The sequence below is a fragment of the Coccinella septempunctata genome, chromosome 8 (genome assembly GCF_907165205.1).
Source record: "Coccinella septempunctata chromosome 8, icCocSept1.1, whole genome shotgun sequence".
NCBI lineage: Eukaryota > Metazoa > Arthropoda > Insecta > Coleoptera > Coccinellidae > Coccinella > Coccinella septempunctata.
The window spans coordinates 2,302,530-2,316,988 of NC_058196.1; the positions used below are offsets into that span (position 1 = coordinate 2,302,530).

At 42.8% G+C, this 14,459-nt stretch overlaps 1 protein-coding gene across 1 annotated transcript; it reads left to right on the forward strand.

The window, feature by feature from the left end:
- The first annotated feature begins 315 nt into the window (after positions 1-315).
- LOC123319243 lies at positions 316-3,176 on the forward strand. Its single transcript, XM_044906114.1, has 2 exons — positions 316-569; positions 2,373-3,176. Exons 1-2 carry the CDS (start codon positions 561-563, stop codon positions 3,174-3,176), a joined length of 813 nt encoding a protein of 270 aa, XP_044762049.1. The 5' UTR covers positions 316-560.
- Positions 3,177-14,459: the final 11,283 nt, after the last annotated feature.

Consider the following 14,459-nt stretch of genomic DNA (forward strand, 5'->3'; position numbering starts at 1 on the left):
TGCTCACCGTTTCACCCCTCCGTATACACCACAGTGCAACGCCGTAGAACGAGCCAATCGTACGTTGAAAACTATGATAGGTCAGTTTTGTGAAGCCGACCACCGTACCTGGGATGAGAAATTAGGTGAACTAACCTTCGCCCTGAACACCGCAAAACAAGAATCTACAGGATTCACACCGGCATTCCTGAACTATGGAAGGGAATTAACAGTTCCAAAGGCAATCTACTCGTCAAACACCCAAGACGAAGACACTGAGGAGACAAACAGAAGCCCAGAAGAAAGTAGAGTAAATCTTACTCACCGTACAGAACAAATCCGTCATCTTCAGGAGGCCTATGAGTTTGTCAATACCAGGTTGTACCGTGCATTCGAGCAGCAAGCTCACCATTACAACCTCCGTCGAAGAGAAGTTCGTTTTAATGTCGGTGATAGAGTTCTGCACCGTGCTAATCCGCTGTCGTCCGCCGTGGATAGCTTTGCAGCCAAGTTGGCTCCGAAGTTCTCTGGTCCGTATACCGTTGTGAAAGTGATGTCACCCGTTGTTTATGACCTGAAAGATGACAGTGGTAAGAAAATCACCAATATTCATGTAAAGGATTTAAAACCGTTTCACCCGTCAGATTGTTAGTGAGTATACCGTATATAACCGTTTAGAAAATTTACCGAACTCACCATTTGGTTCCGGTCTCATTCGAGGGGTTCCCCGTTTCGTCCACCGTACTGAACTTAAAATCAGTTTCAGATGTCCGATTTGCAGACAACCGTATCCGGGGCGTGCTGGCGTTGTGGCCTCCCCGGATCGATCTGGCTGACTAGGGGACCGTCGACTCGAAGCTGTGACCGTTGTGGCCTGTGGGACACACTGGAGGCCTGTGACTGCATCGAGGGTAGGGAAGATACCCCGTGGCCACGTCGGATGCTGACGAGCGAAGAGCTTGCTCTTCGAGCATGCCCGAGATGCTCCACCGATTCACAGCACCTCCACTTGGTAAACTAAATAACCGTTTTACCTTTCCTTCCCTCGACAGGTACCATTTTCCCCGTACTCCGTCCTACTCCAAGTGTGCAGTCCGTGGCCCCATGCCGGGTTGTGAATCCGCACCGTCCGTTCGTCAATACATCACAAGTTATCCGACCCCTAGAGAGAAAAAAAAAATAATAACAAAGTTTTTTTTTCTTAACAAGGACGCGGCACCCGGACCAGCCAGAACCGTGTTTTCTCTGAATGTTTGAACTAATACTTATTACCGTTGCAGGATGGAGCGATACCATTTAGAAGCCATTCTGGGGGAAGGCGGCTTCGGCCGCGTCTACCGCGCCAGGGAAAGTGGCCAGGAGGGTCAGCAGCGTGCCATCAAGGAGGTCCACCTGGATCCCCTAGCCGTCAGGGAGGCAGAATTCATGGGCCTCTTTGACCACCGCAACATACTGCCGCTCATCGAGATGTTGGTGGAGCCCCCAAGCCTGTACTTAGTCTTGCCGTTATGTGAGGAGGATTTGGGGACCTTCCTCGCCCGCGAGGGTCCGAGGAGGGGCCCCTCATCCATCTTCCGGGTGGTCCGCCAGATCGCTGTGGGCCTCGCAGAATGCCATCGGCAGAGCGTGGTCCACCGCGATCTGAAACCCGGTAACGTGCTGAGACAGGGGGCTCGGTTCATGCTAGCCGACTTTGGGGTGGCCGAGCAACTAACACCGTGCCGACCACTCCTAACAGAGTTGGCTGGCACTCCTCTGTATTGGAGCCCGGAACAACTCCGCCGGGAGCCAGACAGCACCGCGGTGGACCTGTGGGCCTTAGGGCTCGTGGCCATGGATGTGGCCACGGGCCGGCCCTGCCAAACCGACGGCCGGGCTACGGAGCACTGGGCCTCTTCCCCAGGCGGAGAACGCCAGAGGGAGTTGGCCCAGCTGCACCCGTCCGTGGTCTGGTTCGTCGAAGGGCTGTTGATGGACGAGCCGTCCCTCCGCCGCTCCGCCGACCAGTGGGAGTGGCCGGCCGTTCATCTGTCCACCGTGGTAGACCTGGAGAAGACCCCGTCACCACCGTCCGATGGGCCGTGGGTGACTCGCCTACCACCGGACCTGGCAGACCGTCTCCGAACAGTAAAAAATCCCTCAGAATGGACGAGGAGTCTGAAGCGGAGGGTGCGGGCATTACTGCCAGAGGGTAGAGAAGGCCCCCGTGTCCGCCACCGCTTCAGATTCCCGTCCGGCACCGTACGCCGTATCTGGGTGCCGCCGGACTCAGACAGGACCGGGGAAACGTGAGGTAGTCCGTCTCCAGTCCCAGTGGGACTGAGGGAACCGAAAATTTTGTTTTAATAATCACATACAAAATTAGTACCACACTCACCTGTCTCTTTTTCTAGAAAGAACCGACCGTTGAAACCCCGAACTGTGCTCCATCCGACACCACCATGGCTGACGACCACATGGAGGTGGAGATCCTGGAACGCCTCGATAAAGAGCTGGGATTTGTGGACCCCGAGGAGGTGGACACACCCGAAGATCCACCCAGACCGGTCCCCTTACCGTTGGGAGCAGCGAAGGCATTCCTCCGCCCGACGCCGAATATCGCCGCCGGTTGCTCCACAACACCGTCCCCAGCGCTCGGACCGGCGAGACTACCAGGGACAACACCGCCCAGGGAGAAGGTCCCATCCAGCACCATTGAGTCCTGGGGAAAAACCGGTATCAGTAAAAGGTACCTGGAGACGAAAGCAAGGATGCGGAAGGGAACACAAACACAAGAGCAACAAACCGACAAAGACGAGTACCTACCCCCAAACACCAGAACCGTTGGGACTATGGGCCCCCAGGTGTATGTAGAGCTCCGCCCGGGTTTGTGTTGGAGGTGCGGCCAGGGGGAACACACCAGAGCCACCTGTAGCAGAACCCCCACCCTGTTCTGCAGCCGCTGTGGTCTGTTGGACACCCTCTCCCGGGACTGCCCATGTGGAGGTGCAAAGAAGAAAGATCCAACACCGTCTCCTACCGGTCCAGGAAACAAGAAGCTCCGTACAGCTCCAGTCCCAAAGAAGGAACCGCTTCCCCGGAAGACCACTCCAGTTCAGAAGAAGGAACCGCTCCCCCGGAAGACGTCCAAGAAGACGACCCAGGCCTGTCCGAGGTGCCACTATGTGGCCAAAACCTACGACAAGAAGTCCCGTTAATGACCGTAATCAAAATAAACCGTACCGTTATATTACTGATCACCGATAATAAATGAGATACATCTGTTCTGTCCGTCTCTATTTCACCCCTTTATTACCGTTAAAAATAATATTCATCGCTGTAAATAGGTTAGTAATGGGGTACTACCCCTGCTTTCACCGAATAAGTGCCCAGGTGAGTGAAATAGAGCCTTATACTTGTATCTCCTTATTAACTGACAAAATGTACATACCTATATTTCCGCGATTCCACCATAACCGATAGATCTAACCTGGTCTGCCAGTGTTGGAAGATTCTGTTCCGTACAGTTTTGTTTGTTCTGTGCAGCTTTATTGCCACCAAACAGGACCGTCTGACTGTCATCCAGTGGGTAAGTGGTATGCCACACACCTACAACAGAAAATTCCGTTAATTCAATGGAAAAACAGGAACAGGAACAGTTAATTCAATTTTTCTGTATTATTTGTGAGACCGATAATAACAAGTGAGATTCACCCGTCCTGTCTGTCTCTATTTCACCCCTGTGTCACTGTTAAATACAATAACCGAATAGAAAATAGCAATAGAAGGCTGACACCGCTTACACCGATATTACAAACTGGCCTGAACGGTAAGTGAAATAGAACAGTATATTGGTATCTCCTTATTCAAATTACCGACCGTACTTACCGTTTCTTACGAAATTCCACCGTACACCCTGTTATCCCTCTGCTCCAGGATATCAGTATACTAAATGCTTTTTCTCTCATTTTTATGCAACCTCCAACTGCTGCTGACTCCAACACCCTCGGAGAAGCTCACCACCGTCACAGGGGGAGTCAACGACGCTGTCCAGTATTCCAAACTACCCTGGTTGGACGATATTAGTAACTGTTAACCCCCATGACATGTGCCCGGAGCCGGCTTTGTGAAGTCCACCCTAAAATGGTTCAGAAATAACACAACGAATGACAAATCGAAATGGTACTCACTTTGAAGATTCCGTCCTGTACTGTTTCCACTATTTTCCGGCATTTCTTTCACCGATGGAAATGGAAATCGAAATTTGGAACATTGGAACCACCCGGCGAAATTTGACAATTGGACTTTGGAGGTTAGCTGATAGAACATAGAGCTTCGACAGCACCATCGAAGCGGACATACGTCAACGCGGACCATAGAGTGGGAGCATTGGCCGAGTATACGCCACCTGGAGTAGATTAGGTGAACTTGTTTATTGTAAATCCGATCTCAATCGTCTTGCCGGGAATAGTCAAACCGTTAACCGGACTTAGTAGATTTCACCGTGAAAAATTTAATCCCCTATTTCATCGTGGATTCAATTTTTCAACCGGAGACGAGGGGATGTAATGAGAAAATGGGTTTTCCAACCTATTCCCTCATTTTAGAATAATCATTTTAGTTTTCCTTTTTAAATAATTTTGTTTCGAATTAATTTCCGAGAAATCTTTTCGAATTTCCAATTCAGGATTCCGACATCGTTCGGAATTGTAAACATACCGCACCGTTTTTATTCCGTTTTTATTTCCTAAAAACGATGTCGCACCGTATAAAACATCCTGAATTGGAAGATAACCGAGTTTTTTTGTTCGCTAGCACAGATAAGTCGAAATTAAGACGTTTTCATCGACGCGAAATTGCCGAATTTCGACTGTCGGGCACATCTGATTTCCGCACCCCCCCTGTGGGTATAAAATCAATGTTCCCCCGCAGGCCACTTCACTTACGATTTATTTTCTATCTGTTCGCTTACGATTGACTAATTATTCGCCGAAGTAGTACGCTTGCCGTTAATTACCGTCCGCCGTTGCCTCCAAGTATTAGAAAAGTATTTTTGAGTTCAGAATTTTTTTTTCTCTTTGAGTTCATTCATCCGGGATAGAATTTTTCTTTAGTTTTTTTTTTTTTCTTATAATTATTGTTCACCGTATTGGGTGATTGCCCGAAGTGCAAGTGGCCAAACAGAAACTTAGGTAAGACGACACGCCGTTATTTGCTTTTATATTGGCTTCAGCCTCCCTTCATCCCTTCCTAACCCGGGTTAAGTTCCACCCCTATTGCTAAAGCACCCCGCTGGCGTGGACACTCAGGGGGTGCGGAGGCACTTTGGAGTGGCGAACCCTCTTCCCTTCCCCGTTGTTTCGACGCTCACTTCAGTTGCTATCGAAGAACCCCGCTGGCGTGGACACTCAGGGGGCGAAGAGCGCAACTAGGGGTGAGCTGTTGTGAATCTGTGCCGTCTTTCATCCCCGCACCTGGCTGAAGACCCGATATCTGTCCGTCAAGTGTACGTCTCAGGTTCTGGCTGGCGAACAAGTCCGTTAACCCCCGTATAACGCTTGAGATCGGATCCCGTGCTATTCCGTCCGTCTTTCGAATCACTGTAAAATTCAGTAGTAGTGCTATTTGTGTTCCCCTTTTCGACGAATAAAAGTTGTATACGTTGATTCTGCCTTTCATTGTGCGTCGCTAACACCCTAGACACCAGGGAGCCCTGTCTCCGGCTAGTAGCTGCCAGGGTAGGTTTGCTATTCTCCCTTAAAGAATAGCTGGCGCTCGAGTCAGCCGAGGAAAACCCCGTTACAAGTGTTGGAACAAACTCTTATCAGTCAATAAAGTATACTTCTTCAATATAATGAAAAGTTGCCAGTTCTAAGACTAATTTTCAATGCAAGGGGCTATATGCTCCTTTGACTTGTTATGCCTTTCGATAGAACGCGGTATATTTTTCAAATCTGAAAACCCCGTTTTGAACCATGAAGTATATTCTGTTTGATGAGAAAATAGTAAATATGGCCAGCAAAATAATTTTTCCCGTTTGATCGATCCAGTTAACCAATCACATTTATCGTACCAAACAACACTGAAACCTCTATTCTGACGATTTAGTGTAATTAAATTTGGTGGAGGTCTTGTAAAGGTTTTAACAACGTGTACAGTTAATTCTCAATATTCAATTCCATTTTATTTTTTGATCCGTATCAGTACTAACCCCTAACGCCCTAACAGAACAACCTATCTTAACAAGAATATATCACAAATTTCCCGAAATTCCAGTTCTCCACGAAGTCGTTACATTCAAATTTAAAATTGAAATCATAACAACTACCGCCGGACAACGCCCCTACCGCCGGAGATCAAGCGAATATAGTCGAAGACGGCACGAAAGAATCGATGGAGAACAAGGGAGCTGTGCCTCCTCTGGTACATTTCACGGGCGAATATGGTACAGTAAGTCAGATGAATTCTTGTTCGGCTAGTATGTGAGTCCAGAGAACGTATGCGTGAGTTACACTATCAACGGAAGCAGCAGGCCCAACAGCCTCCGTCCGAATAGGCAGTCCTAGGAAAGGAAATATTCACATTCGATGCGGCGGACGCGTACGCGGCCGGTGGATTGTATGATCGTTATGCTGGATTTTTATGAGCGGAGGACCGAAAAATGAACTAATTTTATCTGAATATCTAGTTCAGGTGTTCGGAAAATTTATATAGAAATTACTTTCTGAAAATAAGGACATGCCCAAAATGAATGTATTTTAGCTCTAAGCTTTATGAGGAGGCTTAGCCTCCCTTGACTCCTCTGACGAGCCGCCCTTGATACCAAAAGTTAAATTCTAGAAAAAGTAGAAGTACCCAATCTTGTTTGTAGTTAACCGGACTATTAGGCTCAAAGATTATAGAGTTAACTCAATAATCTTTGATTTGGCTGATAAGCTTTACGATGAATGCACTTGTATCCCCCGGGATGATTCATCAAGGGTGGCGACAGGCCATATTTTGGAACCCGTATGTTCAATGACTCGTGAAAAAATTTTTAACAAAATCAGCTAGAGTTAGTGTTTTCAACTATGTTCATGTTCATAGTTTTTTTGTTGTTGTTTTTTGCGAAAAATTGGTTGGAAAGAAATTGCAACGTTAGAAACTATAGTTCCTATTTCGTAATTTTTCCATAAACGCAATTATTGAATGGTAGGGAAAACATACTTTTGTTTACGGAAAAAATTTTCTTTGTCTAATATCTCATTTTCTTGTGAGGTCATATTATGGTTCTTCACAAATTAGGCTCGGTTTGAAGAGCATTAATCTCCTAAACAGATGAAAATAACTCGTTAAATGTTGAATTGAAAACCCACGGGCGTTATGTAATACAACCCTGATACATTCGATGCTCTTTTGCATATTTCAATTCTAAAAATTTAAACAAAAAAGTATGGCCGTGTGCGTTCGTCCTCTCCCATCTGACCATTAATGAGACATCACCTCTCCGCGTATCCATTGAATACATTTTTAGCCGTTCCGTTTTGGGTAATGTGCACATTAGCCGGCTAAAGATGAAATACCCTGACGCAGATGAATATTTCATCGAACTTTAGCCGATCCTCGAATATAAACCTAAGTTTAGCCGGCTAATCTTAAGTTTATGCTCACACCTATCTTCAGCCGTAACGTAACATATACATATGAATAGCGACATATGATATATTTTTGATATCAGCAAAAAAATTTCAGCAAGATGAAAGAACTTTGAACTATAGTTTATATTTGAAAAATCAGAAATCCCTGTCGTAACTCGAAAATGACTGGATCAGAAAATTTAATAATATCATATTGGAATTCCTCATAAAAAAGTGCCTATAGATTGTAACAATGGATTTCCAATATGAGTTATGAGTTCAAACAAGCGAGTTATTCAGCTTCATTGGAAATGACAATTTCTCAATATCCGTTCATCACTCAAAATCTACGAACGTTAGGCTGTGTGGCGGCGTAGTTGTACCCATGGTAGAGGAATACTTCATCTCACCATGATGGTACCAAGGGTAGCCAAACGATGGCATCACTGCGCACGACGGTTGCGATCACAGGGTAGATTATACGTCTATTGCGGTGCAGCATACGCCAAACGATGGCGCCACCGGCGACGCAACACTCTATACCCTCGACGTAACCGGCGTTTATAGCAGGCACAAACTACGCTGTTTCGGCGATTGTCGTAGGTAGCTGCTAGGGTTCATTAACCTACCTGATGAGTCCGACCCTAGCAGTGGGACGAAACAATCACCCCAAGAGCACGCCATTCTTCAAATGGCGTGAACTCACCCCAGCACATACCGCCAAAGTGGTGACCCCGACGTGATGAGGGAGGGCCGTCTTAACGACGTATCCCAGAAGGCCAGACCGGTTGAGACAATAGCTCGCTCACAATGCACGTTCCCATCTCTGGTATTTCTGACGCTACTCTAGACGCCCTTTCCCATCTTCGTAAACGGCGGTACCCTGCCTACCGTATCGCATCGCTTCCCCAGTCAGCGCCGCTGGTGGGGGAGTGTTGTGGCGGCGTAGTTGTACCCATGGTAGAGGAATACTTCATCTCACCATGATGGTACCAAGGGTAGCCAAACGATGGCATCACTGCGCACGACGGTTGCGATCACAGGGTAGATTATACGTCTATTGCGGTGCAGCATACGCCAAACGATGGCGCCACCGGCGACGCAACACTCTATACCCTCGACGTAACCGGCGTTTATAGCAGGCACAAACTACGCTGTTTCGGCGATTGTCGTAGGTAGCTGCTAGGGTTCATTAACCTACCTGATGAGTCCGACCCTAGCAGTGGGACGAAACAATCACCCCAAGAGCACGCCATTCTTCAAATGGCGTGAACTCACCCCAGCACATACCGCCAAAGCTGTATCTGTTTTCAGATTTGGAATAGTCAGGAAAAAATTACTCGAGAATGTTTCGTCCGTTTTCTTCTTAGGCCCGGTACTTTCACGTGCGAATAAATAAATTTATTCGCATTTATCAAGTCTTATTCGTAAGATTAGTAAAAATGCAGTCTTTTCACTTTCAGATAGTGTTATTCATCGAATAAATCTGTCATTGAAACTTAATTAGAAGAGTTTATTTGTCATAGATCGAATGTCGGTTCGTCATTATTGGTTGAATAAAATTTATTCGAAGGTGAAAGTACCGGGCCTAACTGTTATAGTTCTCGAGATCCCTTCAGTAGACAACGAATTTTGCCCACCCTGTATACACAAGTTGGTGATAGTGTTGAGAGAGCTGCTTATCAGTTGATTGAACATATTCTAAGGCATGTCGTTTTCCTTCTTTGACTTAACCCAAGACTGTTTAATTCCACACTTTTCACTTGAGATTGAAAACAAGAAGTTTGTAAAAGTTGGAATATTCGATGCATTCAGTTTATGTATTGTCGATGTAGAGATGTATAGAATAATTGTGTTTTTCGTATTTAATTTGACACTAAGTGATAAATTTCAACAAAACAACTTGTTGTATTAATTTTTCAATATTATAAAAATACTGAGGATGGCGATTGGGCGAATGCGCTCTACCTGATAATAAAACACGATTGATAAATACTTGGAGTACGTTTTTGTTCAATACCTATCAATGAAATCATCCTTTTTTTAAGAAGTAAATGAGCGAGTGCAATCAGAGCCGGAACTAGGATTCTAGCGCCTGTGGCAAATTCTCATAATGCGCCCCTATGAAATTCTCTTTCTTATGTTGATTTGTATTTATCTTTCATAATCGAATACCTAGCTTTTTTTTTCTCGGAAAAATCTTTCCTATTCTAAAGAAATTAATACAAATAAAATCAAAATAAAAGGGATACAAAATATCAAAAACATGCATTCAAAATGAACTATAAATTGACTTTTCTTGCTTTGGTTTCTGCAAGAATATCAATGATGTAGTGATTCTTTTCTATGGATGGGACTGCTATGCTAAATAAGTCAGCCTTTCCTGTCCAGTTGAAGACCTTAAATAGGTTTTCACCAATTCAATTTGTTGAAAGAACGTTAATATGTAGCTGTGGCAGCTGTAATTACTGATAAAGTCAAGAATATTTCGAGTGGACACAAATTTGTATGGATCTAAATCGGGACTATACTTCAATGCTTTCTTGTTTAGTTCGCCAAGTAGAAAGTCTTGCAAACATATTCCCTCGAGAAAGCTGTCTTCAGCAACTTCTGGCAAAACACTGAATCTTTCTTCAAGTTGCACTGAAATATAGTTCAATACTTGAATGAGGTCCTTTTTCAGCTTATTCTTTTAGTCAAATTTAAAATGTTTCATCATCAGCTTCTCCTCCAGGCTATTTTATTTTTCTTCTTTTTTCCTCTTCTGTAATCTCTATCTGTGATAATTTACCAGCTCTCCAGTTCGAATGATTTCCAGGCTCATATTATATTTTCACTCAATAACTAAGTATATCTATATTAATAAAAGAGGATCTATGGTTTACTTCATAATGCTTCATTGTTCAAACGATCGCACCAAATTGGACAATTCTTTTTTTGTTGTGTTTATTATTGTTAGGGCAAGGTTTATATAACAAAATATTCCCAAAAAAAATTGTACAGAACAGAAAAAAAGGCATTCCTTTTTCTTTCGACCAATCGAGCAATCACGATGAGTTAGTTATTATTATCTACCCTAGAAATAATTTAAATGGCAAAACTAGGTTTGCCGGGTCAGCTAGTATTATAATAAAAAGAAGTAAAACCCTTAGAAACACAAATGCACGAACGTTGTCTGCGATAAAAGGAACTATTGTTGTCTATGTTCTGAAGGAAATACCCCCAATCGGCTAAGGTTTTGCGCCTCAATCGGTCTCCGATAGTTTTTTTGTAAGTATGTATATCTCGACATGGCCTTTGTTATCGCGTTGGTTGTTATGCGACGCCACAGCCGTCTATAGAGACGTTCTTTAGAAGGCTGTGGCGACGAATTCTGTTTTCAGACTGACGGTGTGGACTATATCTTAATAATTTAATATTATTAAGTATTTAATTATTATTCTCCAGTCCATGCTGTGGACTACGGACGTTGTTCACAAAATCCCACCTGTATAGTGTTCGTTTACGTTCACATTAATTTAATTCACACACATATGTATAATGTGTTTTGGCATAGTTTTATAATATTATGTTTTGTGTTAAATATTAAATGAAAAATATTCAATTGGAGAGATTACTGTTTTTTTATTATTTTTGTTTTGTGCCCCCAGATGGCTAGCACCCGTGGCGACCGCCTCTCTCGCCACGGCCTCGCTCCGGCTCTGAGTGCAATGCTATTTGAATTTATGATATTTCATAAATTCATTGCAAAAATATTTATTGAAATATTTTACGTTTCGTTTATGGTCACTGGAACAAGAAATAGAAAAATGTGCACAGACATATTGCGGACCAATCAGAAAATGTGTTGTAGTCCTCTGACATGCAGCTCTAAATGAGTGCACTGTGAAAATGAGCAGTTAACGCGTTCTCACAAAGAAAGCGACACAAAAATGCGGAGCAAGAATTTCGAAGAAAGGAAGATTCAGAATTGAGAATTGCAGTGAAATGTGTTTCAAGAAAATTATTTGCAGGAAGAGAAATGATTCGTCCTAATGACATATGCGTTTCCAAATAAAAGCTTTCAACAATCATTCAGCCGAAAAAAATGACGAATAGCATGTGAAAAATATAAAATCTGCAATTCTATTCTGTTTATTATATTTATCGATGACCTCTCCTTTGAACTAACGGTTTATTTTTCTCTTTACGCCGATGATCTGTAGATCTATTTGAGAATTAAGAATTAATTATTTATTTGATTGTCTGACTCTTCAGGAAAACCTCGAGGCGGTTGTGAGGTGGAGTGTTATGAATAGAATTCCTCTCAATGCTGAGAAATGCGTTGTCATGAGCTTCACCAAGAAGAGACTCACTAAAGTTTTTCATTATAACTTTGGTTCAATTGTGTTGGGGAGACCCGAGTACGTCAAAGATCTTGGAGTCACATTCGATAGAAAAATTTCGTTCGGCAAACATGTTGAGATCATTACTGCTGCAGCGAATCTGGGTTTTATCTGTCGAAATCTACGACATTTTTCGGACGTGGACTGCATGAAGTCCCTCTATTGTTGCTTGGTGAGATCTGGCCTGGACTATGCTTGTGCCGTATGGAACCCACACCATCGTATTTACGCTCAGTCGCTTGAGAGGGTTCAAAGAAGATTCTTGAAATATCTTTCCTTCAGACGGAATAAATCTCATCCACCTCGGGGTACCCCTGAGGGTATATTGCTTCTGAGACATCAGTTTCTGTCTTTGGAGGATCGTCGACTGCTCCACAGTGTAGGTAATGTTTTTGTTCAATGTTCTTCATAATTCCATACACTGTCCCACTATCTTGCAGAGGCTTAATTTTCGTATCCCTCGTCTGTCTGGTCGCGGTCAAAGCTTGTTCTACGGGCTCAGATCTCGTACTGACCTTTTGAAGTTTTCATCTGTCAACCATATGATATCGTGTTATTCGTCGATTGAAGACCAATGTGATGTTTTGGCTCCTTTGACCAAGTACTCCTTCAAGAGGTCAGTCATTCAGGTTCTCAGGACCAATCAGTTGTGATGGTTTATATCTTTGTTCTAATGTGTTTTGTGTTGAAAATTCTGTTTTATCGCTTTTTTATTTTTTATATTGATTTCTGTATCTCTCTTTACGCATTGTATTAATGTTGATTTGTTCACTGACTTTTAAATTGTCTTATAATTGAATATTTGTATTCGTTAGACAATAAATTATTATTATTATTATTAATTAAATGTTTGTTGGGCCTCAACAGCAATGAAAGACATGAAAACAAGAGCATGTAGCTGTCGCTGTACGAGGTGCAAAGAATCTTGAAGAAATAAGATTGCTAGAATCAAGAAAATCTGCTCGTTTGGCCAATACAGAAACCGATTTGGCTCCTTTGGCAGATATAGCAAGAAATAGGAAAAGAACCACTTCGCAGTCTATCGGTCCACAATCCAGTTAAACCCAAAGATCTTACAAACGCCATTAAAGCAGTAACTACGACTGCAGCTCCAAAGAAATCACTTCTAACTTCAACAGTTTCCCCTGGCTGAGTTCTCCAACGGAAAGTCGTAAAAGTTCCGCTTAATATAGATTTACTTCTTCGCCGATTTTAAATGATACCGGTGATGCTCGGGAATTTCCCCATAAATATGAGTTTTTTTCTAGCAACGGATAAGATGAAGGAATTGTAATGGATTACTTCTCTGATGAGCAGCCAAGAAAAACGGAAAACCTAACTGGAATTCTCTTCCTACTCAAATCCTTGGATGCCATCATGGCTCACATCAGAATTGAGCATATTACTGGGTCTCATAAGTCCCCCTTCTACTATACTATACTTTATACTACTAAGGCTAGAAAATCTAAGTCGATAGCCATTTGATTATGAAATAAAGTTTCTCCCTCTTTCACTAAAATACTTGAAAATTTTCGGTTGGGTACGATAGGTATCCATCTAGTTGGAGTACCAGCCAGTTCAATACCTTCATTCCTACGCATAATTCAATCAAGTTTCAGTTAATCTCCGAATATGGAAAATAACCAACGTGAATATTTTACTAAGATGCAATAAATAAACCAAGATAACAATATCCTCGAAATTGTTACAGCATCCACGTTATCGATAGCTGATAGCACAGAACCATTCACGAATAATTCGGGTTATTCTTCGATCTATTTTTTGAAATTGATGAAAAATCAACCGTGTGTGCGTTTGAATGTCGTTTCACCATCTCCATCAGCTTTTTCGCGACCACCAAGGAGGTCGTCGTGAAGCGGACCTCCAGTGGCAGTTGGCCATCTACAAAAAAGCAGTTGATGAAAAAATCTGTTGGAAATGAGGATTGTTTATTTTTCTATTGAACGTTTTATCAATTTTCTGCTTTTTTTTCTTTTTAATAATATATGTTCATTTTTCGAAGGAATGAGAGCTATCGTTTAAGAATTTGCCGCTAGATGTGCTAGTGTGTTTGGGATCCCTATTATAGACTGAATTACATGATTAGTATGTGCACTTTCTCAACAAACTGTTTCATGTTGAAACGCTGACATAATATGAAAAATGTGAATTCGTCAGCGCATCAAAATATGTCAGAATGAAATTTCAGATTTGTCAAAAGATGGAAAAGGGACTTTGAATGTAGTTTCTTTATTTCAGGTTTGTTTGAAGTTGAATTTGTATTATTGATTGAATTGAATGAATGTTACTTTATTTCAGGATAAGAAACACATCTTGTTTATTTTCCAAATAATATAACATTATAAAACTACATTGTCGTTCACGAGAACAATGGAGAAGCTTCAATTTGAGTTCGAACTTATTGCTTCAGCAGATGGAAAATCGAAGCTTATAGTTATCAATTCGATTAATACACTATTGAACAGAAGGATCATATTAT